General features: G+C 40.6%; 1 protein-coding gene across 10 annotated transcripts in view; it reads right to left on the reverse strand.

The window, feature by feature from the left end:
* Positions 1-1,582: 1,582 nt before the first annotated feature.
* Positions 1,583-20,688, reverse strand: part of LOC127008679 (ras-related protein Rab6) — a 74,544-nt gene continuing 55,438 nt past the window's right edge. Inside the window, exons 3-8 of one of the 10 annotated variants that reach the window (XM_050880987.1) lie at positions 13,999-14,052; positions 11,502-11,607; positions 9,886-10,001; positions 9,044-9,133; positions 8,747-8,813; positions 3,265-5,236 (exon numbers count right to left, since the gene is read on the reverse strand). In XM_050880987.1, the coding sequence (XP_050736944.1) occupies positions 5,160-5,236; positions 8,747-8,813; positions 9,044-9,133; positions 9,886-10,001; positions 11,502-11,607; positions 13,999-14,052 (510 nt within the window). In that variant the 3' untranslated portion in view covers positions 3,265-5,159. Of the gene's footprint in view, positions 2,160-3,264; positions 5,237-8,606; positions 8,626-8,746; positions 8,814-9,043; positions 9,134-9,885; positions 10,002-11,501; positions 11,608-13,998; positions 14,053-20,688 lie in introns of those variants that run through there. The other 9 variants (XM_050880988.1, XM_050880993.1, XM_050880989.1 and 6 more) reach the window with 9 other exon arrangements.

Genomic DNA, 20,688 nt, shown 5'->3' on the forward strand with positions numbered 1-20,688 from the left:
CAAAATGTTAAAAAAGATGTCTAACCTCAAACATGGTATCACTTGGTAGGTATCACTTGGTAACAAGAATTTCAGTATCAGGAAAACTAGCACGTGTAAAACTGCTTACATGCGGTAGTAAGATTCTCTAAGCCTGAAGTGGGTCAATTTTAGGGAGCAGAATACAGGTTTACAGCAGCATGGATGGTCTTACTTATGTTCTTCTACAAGCCATGTACCTCCACTGGTATTCCTTCTAATTCAGACACAATGTGGCCTGAGAACACTTTCACAGGTTGGGTGGATTCAGATACTGGTCATGCTTCAGAGATGAAGGAAAGTAGATGACTTGTGAACTTGTATCAAAACGAAGACTGACTGACGACACTAGACAGTGACTATTACTTTATAACACTGGACATGGTGACTATCAGTGCTGGTCTCTGCATACACAAGCTAAGCTAACCATTAATTCCACTTCACAGACATCATTGGTGGTTCATATCAGTGCTGTGTTGTGGCCTCTTGCTCAGTAGTGGCTAAAGCCTGGTGGGCTGGAGATAAAATGCAATGTAACAAAAAATGCAACAATAAAAAGCAATTTCTGGATGACCTGAAGCAGAAATAATGTACATACCAGCTACCAAGATGAAACTTCAGGATCTAAAAAGTGTTATGCATGCTAACTCTTCCAAAGTGTTCAGACATTTAAAAGATTAGTGTCAGAAACTGGTTCATAAGAGGCTTGAAAACCTCTGCTTCATCTTCAAATGGTTGTTTTAAAACTTTCCAAGAGTTCACAGCACACCTAACACACTTTGGTAAGTCATAAGGGAATACAACAGAGAACCCCTGAAATAACTTAGTCTTATGCTACATTCTGGACTAGTGAAACCAGAGAGGATCATTGGTTTACAATACAGCCGATGACAACTGGTGGATTGGTGAAGAAAATGATTCCAACAAACAAATATGTAAACACATCTACATATATACAGAAAGATAACAGACATATCAGACTTCATGAACAGAGGCCATTTACATCAATAACAAGTCTACATATATAAAAAATAAAAAAACTTGACAAATGGATACTTTACATGAAATGATCTATACCAACTGATTGACAGTGAAAAATATGCAGTACACAAGTAAGGAGACAGCGGAAACACCAATAATCACATAACTTAGAGCTGACCCAAAGTACCCACCAGCCCCCAAATATTGGAGACTCAAAAAGATGCACAATGAGATGATTGTCAAAAGAAGCATTCACCATCACACAAAATCAAGATAGCACCAGCCATTAAAACAACTGACAGAATACAACGAACCAATAACAAAATGTGGAATGATCAGCCGTAACACATCTGGAAGGATTCAAAGCATCGAGGGTTAAAGAAAGGTTCAGGAAGTAAATCAAAATCTCAAGAAAGCAAGAATTGAATACATATTTAGTCAAGGATAAACTATAAAAGAATGTCCACATAACTTAAAAATGGAAGAATATTATTAAGAAAACAAGGTGGAAGGAATTCATGACCTCAAAAATAAATATCTGGCAAAAGTAGTTTGTATCAAATGAAATAAAACTAGACTAAAACATATTTTGAAAGTTTAATAGAAAGAAAAGGATATCATACAGACATACTTTTCTGCTTCTTGGAATTCACTGGTCAAAAGCAAGTCAGATAAAGCATGTGCACAGCTTGTCGGCCATTCACGTCTCATCACGAGTGGCGTTCCGGCGGTGAGTTGCAGCCACACTAAATGCTTCCTATGGTGGCGCAGTGACATGTCAGGATGATATTCAGGTTAGGTCATAATGAGACATACCATAACATTAAATCCAGGACTTTCTTTGCAAATAATAATGATTGTAATAAAAATAACAATAATAAATAATGATAATACATAACAATAATAATAATGACAGGCTTGATAACCATAAAATATTAATAAACAATAACTCTAATTAAGGGCAAACACAGAGGGTAGCGCCAGCACGTGACAGCAGAGCGCGAGGCTGCCACTGCCACTGCCGCCACTCCCCTCCTGCAGACAAGTGCGAGGACACGTGAGAGACTAGAGCATGAGGGCGGCCTCCTAGCATATACACCCCGTGCCCTCCTGGTCCTGCTGGGTCTCCTGTGGGGGGGGCTGGGGGCGCAGGTCCACGGCTGCAGTGCGAGTTAAGGAAACTATGGAACACTTGGTTGACGGGTTGTGGCGGTGACCTGGGGTGGGCTGGACAAGGGTTATTAAATCTGAAATGTTATGTTCATGCACTACACAAGATGTTCATTTGACATACTGTTGGAGATGTGTAAAGTTAACAGGTGAGCTAATGTTGAGGAAATATGATGTTAATAAAAATATATCCAGAGAAGGTCATCACCTTCCCTATGACTATTCCAAACTAGTAAATGAAGCAAGGCATTGAACACTAAGGATGAAATATTGATGACCCACTGAAAAGGCATTGTTAGTAAAATGTCTGGTTACTCTAAATGGCTCAAAAATGTAGATCTTGTTTACAGAAATGAAATGGTAGACAGAAGGATATCTTAGTCTGTTAATGACACAAACACCATAAACTATTGATATTAGTCAGTGCATGTAACACGTTTCTTTCATTAGTAGCTGATGGCTGAAAACCCCCTCCGTATGTAACACAAGGCATAAAGAAAATAGTAGTTAGCAGCAGAATTGGGATATAACTTTCCAAAAGTATTAAGTAAATGTAAGCAAAACTAAATCATGTTGCAATAAGGTGTTTTTTTATAAGAAAGTGAGATTCAGCAAAGATGACACAACCATTTTGACCCAAATCAAATACTACCACACTGGAGCAGTCATGACTCCAGTTGTACCAAACTCAATAAATACTGAACATCAACATTCTTAAAACCCAAGTTAGTGCAAACATCTACAGAAATTACATCTACTGGAAACAATTACAACACTTTTCATCAGTGAGTTAAACCACACCAGTAAGTCACTCGTTAGGGCAGTTATGAAGTTAATCCGTCAATACTACTAGAGCTTGCTACTCAAGACATTCCCTTCATCGAATGCATACAAACAAAATAATAAGAACAGGGCCACACTTCAACTCACCTGACGGCTCCTCCTCAGCGAGAGTGTTCCTGTCGCTGCCCAGGCAGGCCTTGCTGTGGCAGCCATGCACACAACAAAGCCAAACAAAACACAACACATGCACCAACTAACAAAAGAATGCAAGCCCAGACTAATACCATGAAAACTAAAAATGAAACAACTATGAGGCTGGGGCATAAGGTGTATTTGGTATCGGAGACGTGGTGGTAGATATAGTAATATAAAAATAACTAGCATCATCCTTCCGCAGAGTAACCCGAGAGAACTTAAGTCTACGTACATGTGGCGTTCCTCGTCCCTACGGGGGAGGAGCACCCTTTCTGATCATTCAAGGAATCTATGCTGGGGCCTTGTGGTACTGTCTGGTGGAGTAAATTTATACTGCAATACATAATTTATATACCTCTCAAAACACAAGCTCCTTCATCACAAGTTAAATCAGGTGTGGCTTTCTCTGCTCCCACATGTGCAGCCTGAACATATGATTTATCCAAGTTCTAAATTTAGCCTCTATACTAACTTTTATAAATAACTTTTGGCCACAACCTGAAGCTGCATATGAGAGGCACTGACTATACTATTTACATGGAGAATTTCCATGACAAAACAGCTGACACAAAACTCCTCAAAGCCCCAGACATAAACTCTGTGCACACAAACACGTGACCACATGTACACATTTCCTGGTTCAGTAGCAAATGCACACATGGCCAACCCACACAGACCTGTACATCAAAGAACACACCCACATGTAGCACAATCACGAAGAAGTTTTACAATAGTTACATAATTTATATATTAAAATATACATGTTAATAATATATGGAAGAATCTGAGACACCCCAAACAATAACAATAGACATGAATTAAGTAAAATATGCCTAGATAAAACAAAACAAAATAAAGGCAATCATTACCAAAAAGTTTAGATACATTATACCAAAGTTCTCTGTGCAGCCAAGACCGATGAAGACGGTAATGATGAAGATGGTAATGACAAGCTTATTAAATAGCTAAGCAAATATAGTTTAAACTTTTTGGTAGTCAGTGATGAGCTACCAGAAAATGCCATCCACCGAGAACCAGCATCAGATGCCTACAGAATCCCAAGCATTAAACTTTAAATTAATAAATTAATCAACAACCATTATTAATCCAATTATCATGAACTAAACAGTCTTCCCACAAACAGCAAAAAGTATAAGAGACGGTGGGGCTGAATGTAAGCTGAGACAACCTTTAATTAAGAATATGAGTTCCCAATTAAAAAGATAACAATAATCCTGATTCAGGAGAAAAGTTTGCCCAAAGCAACACAGGTGAAAGGAAATACACCAAAGGCTTCAGCTCCTCACAATCCCCTTTGTAGCTGTGTGCACATCATACTTTCTTTTAAAAGAGCAAAACTTTTAAAATTATCAAGCAAAACATAACACAAAGAAATCAATCTGTTGTATTTATGCCTTTGTGAATGACCCTCAGAACACAGTGATAACATCTGACATGACACGCACACAAAACAATAAATGTGAATGATCCTTAAAAAATATATTTATAAAAAAAAAACAGTAAATAAGACTAATGATATTCTTAAATGATTTAGAATTGTAATGCATCAATTTACATACTGAGTTGCTTCTGATAAGCCCCACACATGAACCCAAAACACAAGTTCTAGCAAGCCAAAAAGGGGACCGTTTTAGTCCCTCCACAGGCTCAAAGGCAGAGCAATGTTTGCATGAACATGTGCCTCCTTCATCCTGTTGCACGTTCAGCATGTGTCCATGTGAGCTCATGTACAAGTGTATGTGCCTGTTAGCTTTTAAACCAATAGGAGTATGAGTCAGTGCATGTGCAAGTGTGCGTGTGCGTGTGTGTGTGTGTGTGTGTGTGTGTGTGTGGGCAGTACGAGCATGGGTATAGCTGCAGGCTGAGTGAGGCAGGCGAGATTGGCTGGATGGGTGGGTGGAGGCGACGCAGTGCATTAGGCAACCATTTACTGGGGACGGAGAGGTGAACTGAGGTGCCATGGGACAGGGCAGGGGGAGGGGGTGGGTGGCCTAGCAAGCACACCCACCATCGGCTGTCCGCCCAATCTCTGCAGTGTTGTCTGAGTCCCTCAGGACAACTTCGGTCACTAAGGCAGTGGATTAAGGAAAAGAAAGGGACGATTGGGACAGGCTAAAACATAAAAGTAAAATGCAGAGTGGAGTCCAAGGGGCAGAAATCCGAGTGATCACTTTTCTATCTTACTTTTGTACCTGTTTTGTTCCCTTCTGATATGGCTTCCTTCCTCTCCTTGTCATGTGGTGAGGCAGACTTTGAGTAAAGACGATGCAGTTATACCAGCGTGTTAATTGTTAGTGCAAAGAGTAGCCATTCTGCTCTGTTAGTCAGGCTCTCAGAGTTGCCGCCCTTTGAACTCCACTCGTCACAACAGAAAGTCACGCAACAGAACCATAATCATGTCACATGCACAGAACATAACAAAATACATTCCTAGTAAGGGGGTCGCAATTTTGTGACCAACATACGTGTTTACTGTTTACTGATGGAGCTTGTGTTGAAGTTGGTGCTGTGCCAGTCATTGGGTTTTACTGATGGTTATACGTACTTCAAATTCACTAATAAAAAGTCAATGATGATTAAATACTTAAGGAAAACCTGTATAATTTTCCTCAGTTAATAATAGGGCTGTTTAAAAGAAAAGTTTGCCATTAATTACAGTCAGGATCTGCTAGGCACTGATTCATCCTCCCTAGTCCCTAACTGTGTCTGATGTTTATGTTTTAACCCCGAGTCTCATCGTCTGCAAGTACAGGGCATGTAGCCTTGGCAGCGACCATCATGAAAAAGTAAATGGTTACTCTAAAAACTATCAATAATGTTTTAATGATGGTTCATATTTTTAGTACAACTAATACTTTAAATTTGATTGTTTTTTACATAAATCAAAAACAATGAAGTCACTTGTGCTCCCTGCCTTACTCTGGTCATGGGACTTGGGCACTAAGTACTGACCTGGAGAGGCAGACTGATGCCTTTGGTAATAAGTGTCTATGCAGAATCATGGGATATCACTGGAATGACTTTTTGTCAAACTGGCGACTACTTCGTGATACTGATTCAACAGCACAGTCCGTCAGCAGCAACTCCAGCTACAAGTATACGGGCAAGTGGCACACTACCCAGAAACTATCCCTGCTGATGGGGGTTGTTTCTGTAAGACAATCCTGAGTGGAGGAGGCCAAGGGGACCCCCACAGTTCATGGCTTGAGCAAGTCGATAGATTCTGCCAGGAGGTACTTAGGATGGGAAGGGGGCCTGCATGGAGACTTGCCTTGAGGGATCCCCAGACTTGGTGTCGTAGGGTGTGTGAGGCGACCTGCTCCCCAGCATATGCCCCGACTGATTGAGTGATATACTGAAACATGACCTAACCTGACCACTGCAGGACTTCCAATTAAATCAACTTTACCACACTTGGCTGACATCTTTTAATGGTAAATTTCCACCAACAAATATTATGACTGAATGTCTCCTCCATCCTTTTCAAAACAATTTCTTGCAGTCTTGGCTGCAAATCATGATATGCACTGGAAAGAACACAAATGACACTGATCATAAAATAAGAACTTTTTGCAAGCATCCAAAAGCTATACAAATATGCCATTCACAAAACAAACCTTCCATCATATCAAGCCTTGACAGCCTTGCAGTCCACACACAAAGGTAATCACACGGCCACATAAAACATAAAAATCAACATTACACATTTCCTCACTCTTGGATAAGACAATAAAAAGTGTAAGATATTTCTCCATCGGGTGGAACACAGGCACTAATGAGGAGGAGGGGAATTAATTCATTGCAGGTCCACTGCAGCAGGAGGTGAACCGTTCTGCCATGATCATCAATTTGATATTAAAAGTTTTTGATCACAGGAGCCCCAAACGTAGGTGATATAAGCCAAATGTCTTTGCTTGGACTGTTGACAAAATCAAGGTTCATTGCAAGGCACATAACCATTCACAACACCAAAGGTGCTTAAAACTATTACTTTTTCACACTCAATAAGAACCAGACACTAACTGGTTATGTAACTTCTTGAAATATAAATAACAGTTTGAATTACCAGTCCTTATAGCATACATGTGCTATAAATAGAAGTAATATTTATTTTCCCTACAAAGTAGGAAGGGTATTTTCTGTTCAAAGTAGCAGTCAGCTTTCCTTTGTAAATCCTCCTATACCTCTAAAAGGCTGGTTTAAACACTCCTACACCACAGCCACGGCTCCTGAACAACTAAACACAGCAGGGAGTGGAAGATGAACGGTGCTGTGGCCAAACACCACTCACTGAGGATGATGTGACTGGGGAGGCAGACAACATCTATCTCAAATGCTGGAAAATGGCCTGCTACCAGTTATGAATGGCCATGAATCAAAAACATTATTGAAGATGATAAAATAACTAAAGCCTAGCAGTACCATGTGTGCATGCAAGCACACATGCAAAACACAAACTAATGTCCACAACTCAAGCAATACCAAGTACACATGTTGGCAATCAAAAACAATGTACACACAGAAACAGCCGGCACATTACCTTGTTTCATGCAAGCCTAGCAACGCCAAAACATCTTGCGGCTTTGTGACAACGGCGCCGCAGCTGCCACACCTCCTGGCATTAATCTGACACTTACCTCAGGGGCGGCACCTCTCCTGTTACTGTTGGGGTCAATGGGTGGCTACTACATGTGACTTTTTAATGGGAGACTTGCTTAAACAGTTTACACAATTGCACTTTTAAAAAATATAAGGGGGAGAGGGAGAAAGAGGGAAAAAAACATTTATACCTCCAGGCCAGAGGAGAACCACCTAACTCCAATTCTGACTCAACATGATAAATAATGTAGGACCCGGCCAACAAAAGTCTGACTTCTGACAACATTTACATTCACTGGTTGTAAGAGAATGAACATCAATAAAATAAAAACACATAGAAGTGAAAATTCTTGAAAATATTTTAAGTGTGACAAAACTACACTCAAACCAAACTACTACTACTACTTGGTCTTGACAGCTTTTACCAGCATTTCTATAGTCTCTTTTTTGAGGTTGTGGTTTGGGGTTTAAGACCAGATGCCCTTCCTAGCATAGCCCGGCAGCACTGGGATCTGAACCGCCTAACCCTGACTCCTCACTTCCATGCCTTGACACTCTGGGCCGTATTACTAAACATTTCGCTGCCAAAGTTCACATATTTGACAAGGCTTTCGTAGGAGTTTTGGGCATTTCCAGAAGTAGTTTTATGACCCTGGTGGTAGATTGACCCTTCTTCTGTATCGTGAACCTAAAGAAACGCTCATTAGAACCCGACTGACCCCCTCTTTGGCCTTTAGAAATAGTTAATGTGAGAAGCGAAAGTGCCTTATGAAACAGACCTATGTCCCACTAAGCCACTGCCGCCCCACGCTTGAATCAAACAACAGGACATAAAGAGTATCCCCTGTATCCCATCACCTAATGCTTGCTTCTGTTGCTAATACTAAGTTACAAAAGCTGAAATGAAAGAGATTAATCTGAAGCATGGGAAAAAAGTGTCCTGCAAGAGAAGCTTTTATTAGTGTGTGTAAAAGGATACTGTCAACCTTGCCCTTCTCAGGATTGGACTCCATACCGGGTAGGGCAGCGGCCACCCTTCGGAAGAGCTGCGGCAGAGGATGGGAAGGAAGGACGAGAATGAGGTAGTGTTTTGGTGCAGGTATTTTTACTTTTCCTCATTTTGCTTTAGAGTTTTATGACAATATTGGCTGAGTGGGTCCAGTTCAATGTTATGACAAGTTGTTACTGCTGTTCTCAATCTTATTTCACCTATGTTATATTTACACACACACACACACACACACACACACACACACACACACACACACGGACGCACCTGTTTCACATTGTATCCTGCCTTTGCACTCGTCTCAATGAACATCACGTTGAGTTCCTTGGCCTTGCGCTCGCCCTCCTCCGTGGAAACCTGCCAGACACATGGATGTAAGTGTTAAGAGGATATGAGGTTAATAGAACAATGCAAAAGGAAGATAAGCAGAAAATAGAATAATGGAAAACACCTACACAATACCACTCAAATAATAATGATTGAAAGATCCTAAATTTGGTTAGAGTAAAATGCTGTCCTATTTACCAATACAAACAAAACAGTGAATGTAAAAATACTGGAGTAAGGAAAGGCTTAGGAGGACTCCTGCTTATATTGGAATGCAAATTATCCATCTCCTATGATTCTTGGTGTAAAAATATAGAATTGGTTACGAAAATAAATAATTAACCTAGTAGCAACGACGGGCCAAATTTGTGGCTTTACCGTGTAGCAGCGACGGGCCAAATTTTTACCGTGATATAAACCCCCAAAAATAGATGATACATAAACTGATCACAAATGCGTTAATAAATATTATGGAATGGTTTGCGTGAGTGATGATTTTTTCTCAATTTTCTCGCTTAGAGGGGACTTTAAGAAACACGATCCCTGCAGCTACCGGGTTAAAGGATGATTTTCTAATGATAATATTTCAGCTTAACTTTCATAGGCCTCTAAACTCACATTAACCCCATAAAAACAGATAATGTAAAATGGTGCACAGACGACTGACAAAACTTTTCTTTCACAGCATCAAAAACACCAAAAATTACAGACAATCTAGGAGTGAATCGATTGCTGTTATGATTATGTTCTCAGATGAGAGACCTTGATCTCCATAACCTCACCTGTCTCTTGTCCGAAAGATCAGTCTTATTTCCAACCAGCATGATAATTACGTCGCTGCCTCGCTCAGTCCTCACATCGTCTATCCACTTAGAAGTTTGGTGGAAAGAATTGGCATCTGGAAGAGAAAAAATCATGAGGAGGGAATACCACCCAGATTTAGAGACTGTAGGACCACACCCTGACCTTGGCTTTTAACCCCTTGACTGTGGATTTCCTACAAGACCTCACCAAGCTACAGGAGTGGAACAACAAGTGGCTGCTACAATTCAATGAGGAAAAATGTAAAGTCATGCACCTTGGGAGGGGATATCTAGCATGCCAATACCACATGGGAAACTCTCCACTATCCACCACAGAGGCAGAGAAAGACCTGGGACTATATGTTACCAGGCTACCAGTGAAAGCCAAATCCGTGCCAATTGCAGCGGATGGGTTAATACATTCATTCTCCTGACAGTTTAAATCCATGTTCATGTGGGGTCACTGTTTTGAGGTCGTGGCTTGGGGTTTTAGGTCCATTCTCTTAAACATTTCATGACTTACACACCCACATATGATAAGGCTTTCATAGGTATTGTGGGTATATACAAGGGTAGTTTTACGACACTATAGTCTTCCTAATATGTCAAGGCCAGTCTGGCGTAGGCTCCCGCAGGTCCTTTCCTCCCCTCTGCTCTGCCACACAGTCCCAACACCTATCCCTTCCTCTCATATGTAAGCTATAGGTAACATATGAGAGGAAAAAATAGGTGTTGGGACTGTTTGGCAGAGCAGAGGGAAGAAATGGACCCACGGGAGCCAACGCCAAAACGGACTCGACAATTTGGTTTCACTTAAGTAATGTTTGATAAGGCCTCTGCAACATCAGTGTAGGAAATACTCATGAGAACTGACGAATTTCCTTTGTGGCCTTTGGAAATATTTGTTGTGAGAGATGAAAACGTCTGATTATAAGGACTTGTGACTGAATGACCTTCCTGATGTCACAAGGTAGCACTGGGGTTTGAACTGCCTCCCCTTGACTCTTGCTTCCATTGCTCGACGCTCAAACCCACTACATCATTGCACTCCTGACCTTGGCTATCATCACACGACTGAAACTAGCTAAATCTCACTCAAAATTCAAGGTTAAACAGAGACCTTCAGAGCAAAAACAAGTCTGACTTTGATTTATGCATTTTATCAACTAACTTCTCTCACTGCAGTTTACATTTAATTAGATCTTTTATCATTGCCATTTCCATTCCCCATCCTCATACATTCTTAACCCCTTGACTGTGGATTTCCTACAAGAAGACATCACCAAGCTACAGGAATGGAACAAAAAGTGGCTGCTACAATTCAATGAAGAAAAATGTAAAGTCATGCACCTTGGGAGGGGATATCCAGCATACCAATACCACATGGGAAACACTCCAATATCCACCACAGAGGCAGAGAAAGACGTGGGAGTACATATGTTACCATGCTACCAGTGAAAGCCAAATTTGTGTCAATCATAGTGGATGGGTTAAATTCGTCATCTAAATAATGTCAAACTCATGTAAGGCCAATAAAATAAAAGCAAACAAAAAGGGAGAATTGACCAAAGGAGTAAAAGCCACCCAAGACTCACTGGTAATGTCGTACACAACCACAGCGACAGTCGAGTCTCGGATATAGGATGGGATGAGGCTACGGAACCTCTCCTGGCCGGCCGTGTCCCAGAGCTGCAGTCGAACCTGTGGGGGAGGAAAAACAGCGTATGGGTGAGTGGATGACTACAGCAACTGGGTAACTTTTTAATAGCGATACAAGACAGAAGACAGACAAACAAGTGAAAATAAATACAGGTTGAAAATGTTTAAATGCAACACTAATATACACTACGAATATTGTGACTGGTGAGCGTTTTTTCAGCATGGCCTTGAATAAATAAATGCTACAAATGAAAACAAAGAAATAATCAACTGCTAATAAGGTTCTAGAAAAAAGCCTACTGGTACTATAGGCGGGGAGGAAAAAAAAAAAATAATAATAATAATAATAAAAAAAAAATAAACGTGTTGATTTACTAAGAGAAGAACAGTAAGCATAACACTGGGTGGGTCCTCTAATGCGTGTCTAAGCTAAGTTATCCCTAGAGGCGGCAGGAGTGCTGGCTGAGTCCGTTGTGTGTGCTCTGAGTGTTATTTGCAGGTGACTGGTGTGCTGACAAGGTCTTTCCTAAGGGTTCTGTATGATGGTAAGTCCTTCCAAGTGGCCATTACAGAGCCCTTTGTGACTGTACAGGTTCTTTAGGGAAGCTGCCTACTATGAGTGTTGGAAGTCCTTTGATAATACCCAAAATAAGTTGTTTAACCCGGTAGCAGCGATGGGCCAAATCTGTGGCTTTACCGTGTAGCAGCGATGGGCCAAATTTGTGGCTTTACCGTGTAGCAGCGATGGGCCAAATTTGTGGCTTTACCGTGTAGCAGCGACGGGCCAAATTTGTGGCTTTACCGTGTAGCAGCGACGGGCCAAATTTGTGTCATGATATAAACCCCCAAAACAGATGATACATAATCTGATTACAAATGCTTTGATATATATTATGAAATGGTTTGTGTGAGGGGTGATTTCTCTCATTTTTCTCGCTTGGAGGGACCATTAAGAAACATGATCCCCGCTGCTACCGGGTTAAAAAAATTATGTATATTCTGCCTGGCTTCACTTTATTAGTAGAACAATACAAAGGCAACAATGATAGATGTGACATAAGTAATGCCATTGTACTTCCTAGAATAATAACTTTAATTAGTGTGTGCTGAGACAAAGTAATAAGTCCTTGAATCATAATACCTACAATGCAATATAAACATGATATAAAAACAAATAGAAAACAACGATGCTTGTATTGAGATGCTAAGTATGTTTTTTTAAATGTAAATATGAAGATGCCCGAGTGACTAACGTAGCTGTGGCAGACTCATCCTCCTTGATAAGATAAAAGTGTGAATTAAACATTTGTTGCATCACACATCCACAAAGATAACACAGATTACAGTGTACAATCTTAATTAAAACACCAACTGATCATGTCTGTGCACCATGTTCACAGAGGATTAATCTGGGACCATTAAACACTCAAGACAATGGCAGACATGTAATTAGTGCCTCACTTTATAAAACAAAGGAAGATGTGATTAAGACAGTGACTGCTATCAACACGGAGACTGCATTTAAACACACACACACACACACACACACACACACACAAGGTTGCCAAGGTCTAAGTCTTCTCGCCTGATTGTGCAGTTTCTGAAGAGAATATGCAGGAAATATTTAAAGTCTCCGTTTGCTTGTTTTGTATTTGGTTCAGTTCTCTCTCTCTCTCTCTCTCTCTCTCTCTCTCTCTCTCTCTCTCTCTCTCTCTCTCTCTCTCTCTCTCTCTCTCTCTCTCTCTCTCTCTTTAGATAGTGTCATTTAGAATTACACTTTAAGAGGTTTTCATGTTGTTGGGGTATTGTTTGGCATGAAATTCCACTGGCAACTTTCATATTAGCTTGGCAACACTGATACACACACACACACACACACACACACACACACACACACACACACACACAAACACACACACAGCATGATCCACCCAGTTATCTCATTACTTCTCCAGTTACAAGAGATAACCCTGCAAGGAACTTTTAAAACTAATGGATAAAAATGGGCTACAGTGAGGAAAAATACCTTGAGAAGTATGTATATACCCCTAAAAGTAAAAAAAAATACCCCATTGAAAATATAAGTAATAGTTATAAAATAGAAACAAAGTGGCAAACTGCAACACACCAAAATAGAAGTAATGAAGGTGTAATATAGAAGTCAGTGAATTATAACACGGTAAAAAAAGAATTAGTGAAGTAGTAAAATTAGGAGGAAAATACCCCAAGATAAAAAAATACCCATAGTAGAAACAGATGATTGTGAGAATATATAGCAAGGGGAAACATTTCTTTATTAATCATGATGTAATATACCTGCAAGAGATATAACTAAACATACATAGAGGGTATAAGAATGTGGCTGTGTGTATCTCCTGTAATGTGTGTTTAAGCTTCACTTGTGTGCATAAAAAGTTGAGGCTGTGTACTTACTGTTCTATCCTCGAGGTACATTGTTTTGGAGAGGAAGTCTATGCCAATCGTTGCCTGGAAAGAGAGAGAAAAATTGGGTTAGTCATCAGGAATAACTTCAGCGTTTGTCATAATAATAATAATAATACGCAATAATAATAATAATACACATAGAAGTAAAAAAACAAAGTGAACGATGATGAAAAAAGATTAAAGTATAAAAAATAACGAGTAGAAACAAGAAAAAAGAAAGTAAAAGTCAGTATATATCTTAGTATGAATCACTTACAATTTCTACCTTCTACCTTAAACCTTGAAATCCTAGCAAGTTGTCAACCATTTTCAATTTTCATCTTAGGTTAAATGTTCCAATTTTGCTAATTTGCATTTTACAACCCACAATGTTGATGGAATTCGCTCAAATTGATTGGAGTACTTCCACTTCCAGCACTGTCTCGACCATGTCAGATCCTCTGAGTTCAAGTAAAGACAGAATGGAGCAAGTGAAAGCAAGTGGAAGGAAAGCCCAATCACTTTGACAGGGCATGCACCAAGCAACTCCACAACCATGCACTCACCAAGCACCACAACCACACTGCTCAAGCACCTCCACCACCACACACACACACCAAGCCCCTCAACCACCTTACCAATACTGCACCCTCTCCCATCTCCATGGGAATGAGTCACTCCTCCCCTCTCTCCCACCCTGATAGAGGGACTACCATATGAATGAAAATTCAATGATGAAAACAATTATATTAAAATGAAGAGGCAAGAAAATGAAGGGCAAAGTTGGAGAAGTTGGAGTAAGACTGTTCGATGAGGGAAGGAAGTGGGTACTGAATTCGATACTGTTTGCTGATGACACGGTGCTCATTGCAGAAAATAAAAGTGACCTACAAAATTTGGTCAGTGTTTTTGAAAGTGTATGTAACAGGAGAAAGCTGAAAGTAAATGTCAACAAAAGTAAACTGATGGTTTGTGAGCGAAGTAGAAGTGAGGTTGTAGATTTTGTGTGCCCATATAGAGTGAGAATTGAATGTGAAAAAGAATGCAAAATAATTTTGAATGGTAAAGAAATGGAGGTCAATGAGTTTAAGTACCTTGGATCAGTTATCTGTAAGCATGGTGGTATGGAGATAAGAGAAAGGGCATTGCAAGGAAGAAGGGTGGTCGGGTCTTTGGGACGAATCATGAATGGCAGAAGTGTGAGCATGGAGGTAAAGAGGGATTTGAGAAATACAATAATAGTACCAACCCTCACATATGCAAGTGAAATGTGGGCCTGGAATGAAAGTCAGAGGTCTAGAGTGCAGGCAGTGGAAATGAGTTATTTGAGGAGTGCTTGTGGTGTGAGTAGAATGGATGGAATGAGTAATGAAAGTGTGTACGAGCGTTTTGGAATGTGTCACAGGGGTGAAGGGAAGAAGTGTGGAGTGGTGGAAGAAGTGAAGCGACAGCCTTTAAAGTGGTTTGGCCACAAGGAGTGAATGGAGGAGAGTAAGATGACCAGAAGGGTGTATGTGAGTGAGATAGAGGGAGGGAATACTAGAGGATGACCTCCAGTGAAATGGAGGGATAGGGTGCAAGAGTACATTAGGGAGAGGGGGGAAAAATCTTTGAGAAACTTTGAGCAGGCAAGGAGGGAGTGTCTGGATAGAGAAAGTTGGAAGCTCTTCTGCCGTGGCCATCCCCTGGTGGGAGCTCCTAGGAGCAGGCGTCGATGAAATAATTATGATGATGATGATGATGAAGAGGACTGCACAACTTTAATTTGAAAATGGATGCATTGTCTTTTCCTAAGACACTGGAACTGGTAGTCTTGTAATACTTTAAAAGATACATTTTCAATATTGCTGCACCACATGGTATTCTTGCCACAACCTAGCCACAGTTTATGGGTTAAAGCATCAGTAAATCAATGTGAATCAAATTTGTTATTTTCCTTGCTTTAGGCTGAGTACTGTTTATACGAAAAAAGAAAAAAAAATGGCTGTGGTAAATATTTTAGTTTGTATATATAGTATATTATTATTATTATCATCATCATTGATCTGGTGATTCAAAAAAGGTGTAAGCAATGAAAATAAAAGTTTTAGGATGCAGAGGGGATATGTGGATCAAATTTTTGCAATGAAAATAATAGGTGAAAAGTACCTAAAGGGTAAGAAGCTGCTAGCTGCTTTCATGGGCCTGAAAATGGCCTATGACAGGATTGACAGGAAGGACTTATGGGAGGTCCTGAAGATATATGGTGTGGGAGAACATTTACATGAGGGGATTAGGTTTTTTCAAACTAAAAAAAAGTCCCTTCTCACCTCTCCAAAACTTCTGTCAGAGACAACACCTTCCCAAACAAGCTGGCATTTGGATTCAAGTTCAGCATCTTTTGAGCGGGATTCTTCAGCCCACTTGATCCGTTCCATCATCAATCTGGAGTAAAATAAACCATGAACACACTGAAATACATTAATAGGATACTCATGTTTCATTGATCATACTGGTAGGTATGGTTTTTATTTTTCTCACAGCAATGTCAGAAGCTTGACCTGTACAGTGTCAACTGCAATGAAAAGAGGTCATATCCCATTGCATTTTTTTTATTTGCCTGAAAAGATGATCCCATAGCATCCTTTAATATGTACAAAACAAAAACCAGGGAGAATACTGAAGTGTTTAAAAAAAATACCTGTGACCTCACAAAATGAAGGTGAAATGAGTAAAACCTTGAAAGACTACTGCTTCTCAGTCCTAACACAGGATTATATTACAATTATATTACAATTTTGCTAATGAAAACTGAAACTGTAGAGGTAAATTAAGTTTTGCTGTTTAACAATGACATAATTTCCAATACTCAGTACAATGAAGCACATATTCTTGGATTACCTCATATATCCTTAGTTTTCTATACTAATTTTACTCGTATTGCAAAAATCTATATGGTTGGTCTGTTCTTTTTTGCTTACCTTTTGTATTTCTTTTGTTGCTTGGGTCCCCCCTCCACAACCACTACATTGATATCCTTGAATAGTACCACTGTGCCCGTCAGGAACAACTGCTTAGCATTGGTCTCCACCTTGAACTTGTGCGAGCCATTGGAAAAGTCAGTCACTCTGCAAAAAAATAACTTAGTTTACTTGTAAATCAATAAGATACATATTTTGCTTTTCTATGGATTGTCATGTAAGAATTTTTTAACGATTTTTAAATTTCCCGCTCGTCGCACCAAGTAGCCATGGCGTGAGTAGCAACACTGTTCTACCAAAACACCTGCTGAAAGCAGACAAAAGCAGAATTCAGATTTAGAAGTTACGTTTTGGGATGAGTTACGTTGCGGTAGGGAGAGCATACCACGTGAATGAGAGCAGTGTTCGCTGTATCTATCATAGTGTAAAAGAAATTCTTGCTGCAGTAACTGCCGTCCTTTCACTAAGCCTCATCGTTGCTATGGTAACGGCGTCTCACTCCTAGCAAAATGGGGTACGCTGATCTTCCTGGTGCAATGGAAGCACTTATGTGTTTGTTTGGGCTGCCATATTTGCTGATGACGTCATCACAGCACAGAGGCATTCCACCTCTCAAAGCTGGGAGTGGAGCCAACGTGCCGAGTTGGCAACTCATGCTGCCGCGTCATGGGTTTGAGAGCACCCGGGACGTACCGAATTCCCTCTCTCAAACGCAGCCCAGGAGTGTTTCTAGGGGGGGGGCACTAATTTTATATGGATTGTCGAATAGTACAGGGGTCCTGGGTCCCTAACCCTGCATTATTTGAAGGACAACATATGTATATATATATATATATATATATATATATATATATATATATATATATATATATATATATATATATATATATATATATATATATATACATACAGTAAGCCCTCGATATAACGGACGCACTTATGACGGATTTCGGATATAACGGACAGGTCAGAGGGTCAGAAATCAACAGGGACCGACCAAGAATAGTTCTTGAAGCACCCGCCTCCAGTAACTACAACAGCGTCTGCTAGCCACCTGACCCTCCTCCCTTTATCTGCTGCCCCATCCTTCTGTCACCGTAGTCTTTTTCAGCCTACCTGATGTAATATTTCTCTCCTTGTGGTCCCCATTCAAATGAAGAACGTATTTATACCACAAGGAAGTCTTATGGATCAATCCAGGAAGTTTTGAGTGTCGGTACCGACACAAGTCAAGGGGGTCGAGGGAGGCTAAGCCCCCAGTTAGGTAGGTTAGGTTACATTACGATTGGTTAGTAAATTTATTCGGCACGCCGTGTGAGGCACGGAAATTCGCAGCACGTGACAGTGAGGGGTGTGAGGTAGCAGAAACACGCAGCAAGTGACAGTGTGGGGTGTGAGGCAGCGGAAACACGCAGCACGTGACAGCGTGGGATGTGAGGCGGCGGAAACATGCAGCGGAGGATGGGTCGTGGCGGCGGCGCGGACCGGTGTTGCGAGAAATACCTCCTTGCAGAATTAAGTCGCTCTGCTGTCCACCACGCATGCGCACTGAGGAAATACACGGCAGGAAATGCATTAATTTTCCTGGTTTTATTCTAGTTCGTCCACTTGTGATTTTTGTGAGCGGTGAGTGAAATGTAAGAAAGTTGAACATCTCTCTCTGCAAGTTATTTTGCAGCTGTGGCGGGTGTAAAACAGGCATTGAAAAGTCAATCATTTCATTATTTGCAACAGAAACAGTTACCAGATTATTTCATAACACACTGAAAACTACCCCCGAAAAAGTTTCATCTGCCAGTGTGGGATTGCCACACTAATGAAATTGTACCCCCATACCCATAACAATATGGCCCCCTGCAGGGCCCCACTGCCAACCTGGCAGGCTGGCAGCCTCAGTGCCTCGCAGTCCGTTGCCAAGTGTGCTGTGCGGTTATCCAGACAACGTGCACACAACATACACAAGAAAAAAAAAAATATATATATATATATATATATATATAAATATAAATATAAATAAATATAAATAAAAAAAAATATATATATATATATATATATATATATATCAACATTTATTAGGTTCGTCGGTATTATTTTACTTTTTTTTTTTTTTTCCCGCTGCTTATAATGGAGTTTCAGCATTAACAGACTAAGCTCCCCCCCAATTAGTCCGTTATATCGTGGGTTTACTGTACCAAGGGCTGAAAACAAAACTTCATGTCAGCATTTTTCAAAATCCTCTGACACTTCCCTAAAATCCCACAAGTATTTACACTAGGATATCACCAATAACTTCCAGAACAACTTTTTAAAAAATATAAGCAAGTTGGATAAAACACCAAGTCTCTACACTAAAGTTTGTATTCTTCTAAATAACAGATTTCTTTCTGGAAGGAAGCATCTGGGCCCATCTTGGATAACATTTGTTTGCTGACATTTTGATGTCAGCAGACTTGCATCCTGCTCATGGACAAGGATACATCTACGGAGGGAAAATGGGTGCCATATCCCAAGACTTCATCCATTTTTCCCACTTGAATCCCTCCTATCATTACACTTTTTTGTAGCAGAAACAGAACTTATCATTATTGAATCAGTGAGTAATATAAAATTCACCCTAAAGGAGTTAATGAGGTGTTTGGTGTGATGGTTATTTCGAGTGTATGCACAGAAGCTAGTGTGGCATACCAAGAGCTACTTTCACACACTGGCCTCTCACACCTGGTTCACACATTTCCATTAACTCATCAAACCTGTCAAAGCGAACCCTTATAACTTCTAGTTATAGAGGCAAAAATATCACACAACAGCACACACACAACTTCAAACCAAAGAGCATCAAAACTTTTGAGCTATCAGCAGCCTGGCCAAGACTAAGGAATAGATGCACAGCACTGATTTACCCACAATGCATCATCAGTTGTCTCTGACTGCTGACTCAAATACAAGCACAGCGATACGTGGCCGAAGTACTTTGGGTAGCTATACATGGCAGAGCTCCCAAGAGGACAGTTCCCTCTGGCTGGTTTGCAGATAGGAACAGCTGATTCATCATTAGATGAAACACACCCCTCTCTTACTGAGGTGAGAGAGGCTGTGAGGAAGTAGAAGGGTGGAAAGGCAGCTGAGCTTGGTAATATGGATGCAGAGATGCTGAAAACTGGGGGTGAAGCCATGATTTATGGATTGCATGTGGTGCTGTCTGCCATGTGGCAGTCCAGTGCCATTCCTCCTGATTGGAAAAGGGGGCCAATTGTCCCTATCTGGAAAAGGAAAGGGGTCTGACAGAACTACAACAATTACACTGGTATTACACTGATCAGTGCCAGGCAAAGTCCTCACTCATCGCTGCTGATGTGACTTCAATCTCAACTGCAAAAGTTTCAGAGACCTGAGTAACCTGGGTACATACCAGGTAAGTCAACAATTGACCAGATCATAGCACTTTGCGTCCTTCTGGAACATGGACTTCAGTTTCAACAGGGGCTACTTGCAGCCTATGTCAATCTCAGGGAGGCTTACTAGATAATACAGTTCAGTCTGTTCATGCATATTCACTCAAAACATGTATATGGCATTGTCAATATCTATGCAGGCAGACAAAGATTTTAATCTTAAGGCACTTGTGCTCCCTGTCTATAGACTGTCCAAATTAACTTGGCCAATTTGCACCGAGAAGCCTCTCCCCCATTCTAGCTAAGCTCCGCCCCCCTTTCACCTGATTGGCTGTTGATGACGTCAT

Source organism: Eriocheir sinensis, chromosome 38 (assembly GCF_024679095.1).
Source record: "Eriocheir sinensis breed Jianghai 21 chromosome 38, ASM2467909v1, whole genome shotgun sequence".
NCBI classification, from domain to species: domain Eukaryota; kingdom Metazoa; phylum Arthropoda; class Malacostraca; order Decapoda; family Varunidae; genus Eriocheir; species Eriocheir sinensis.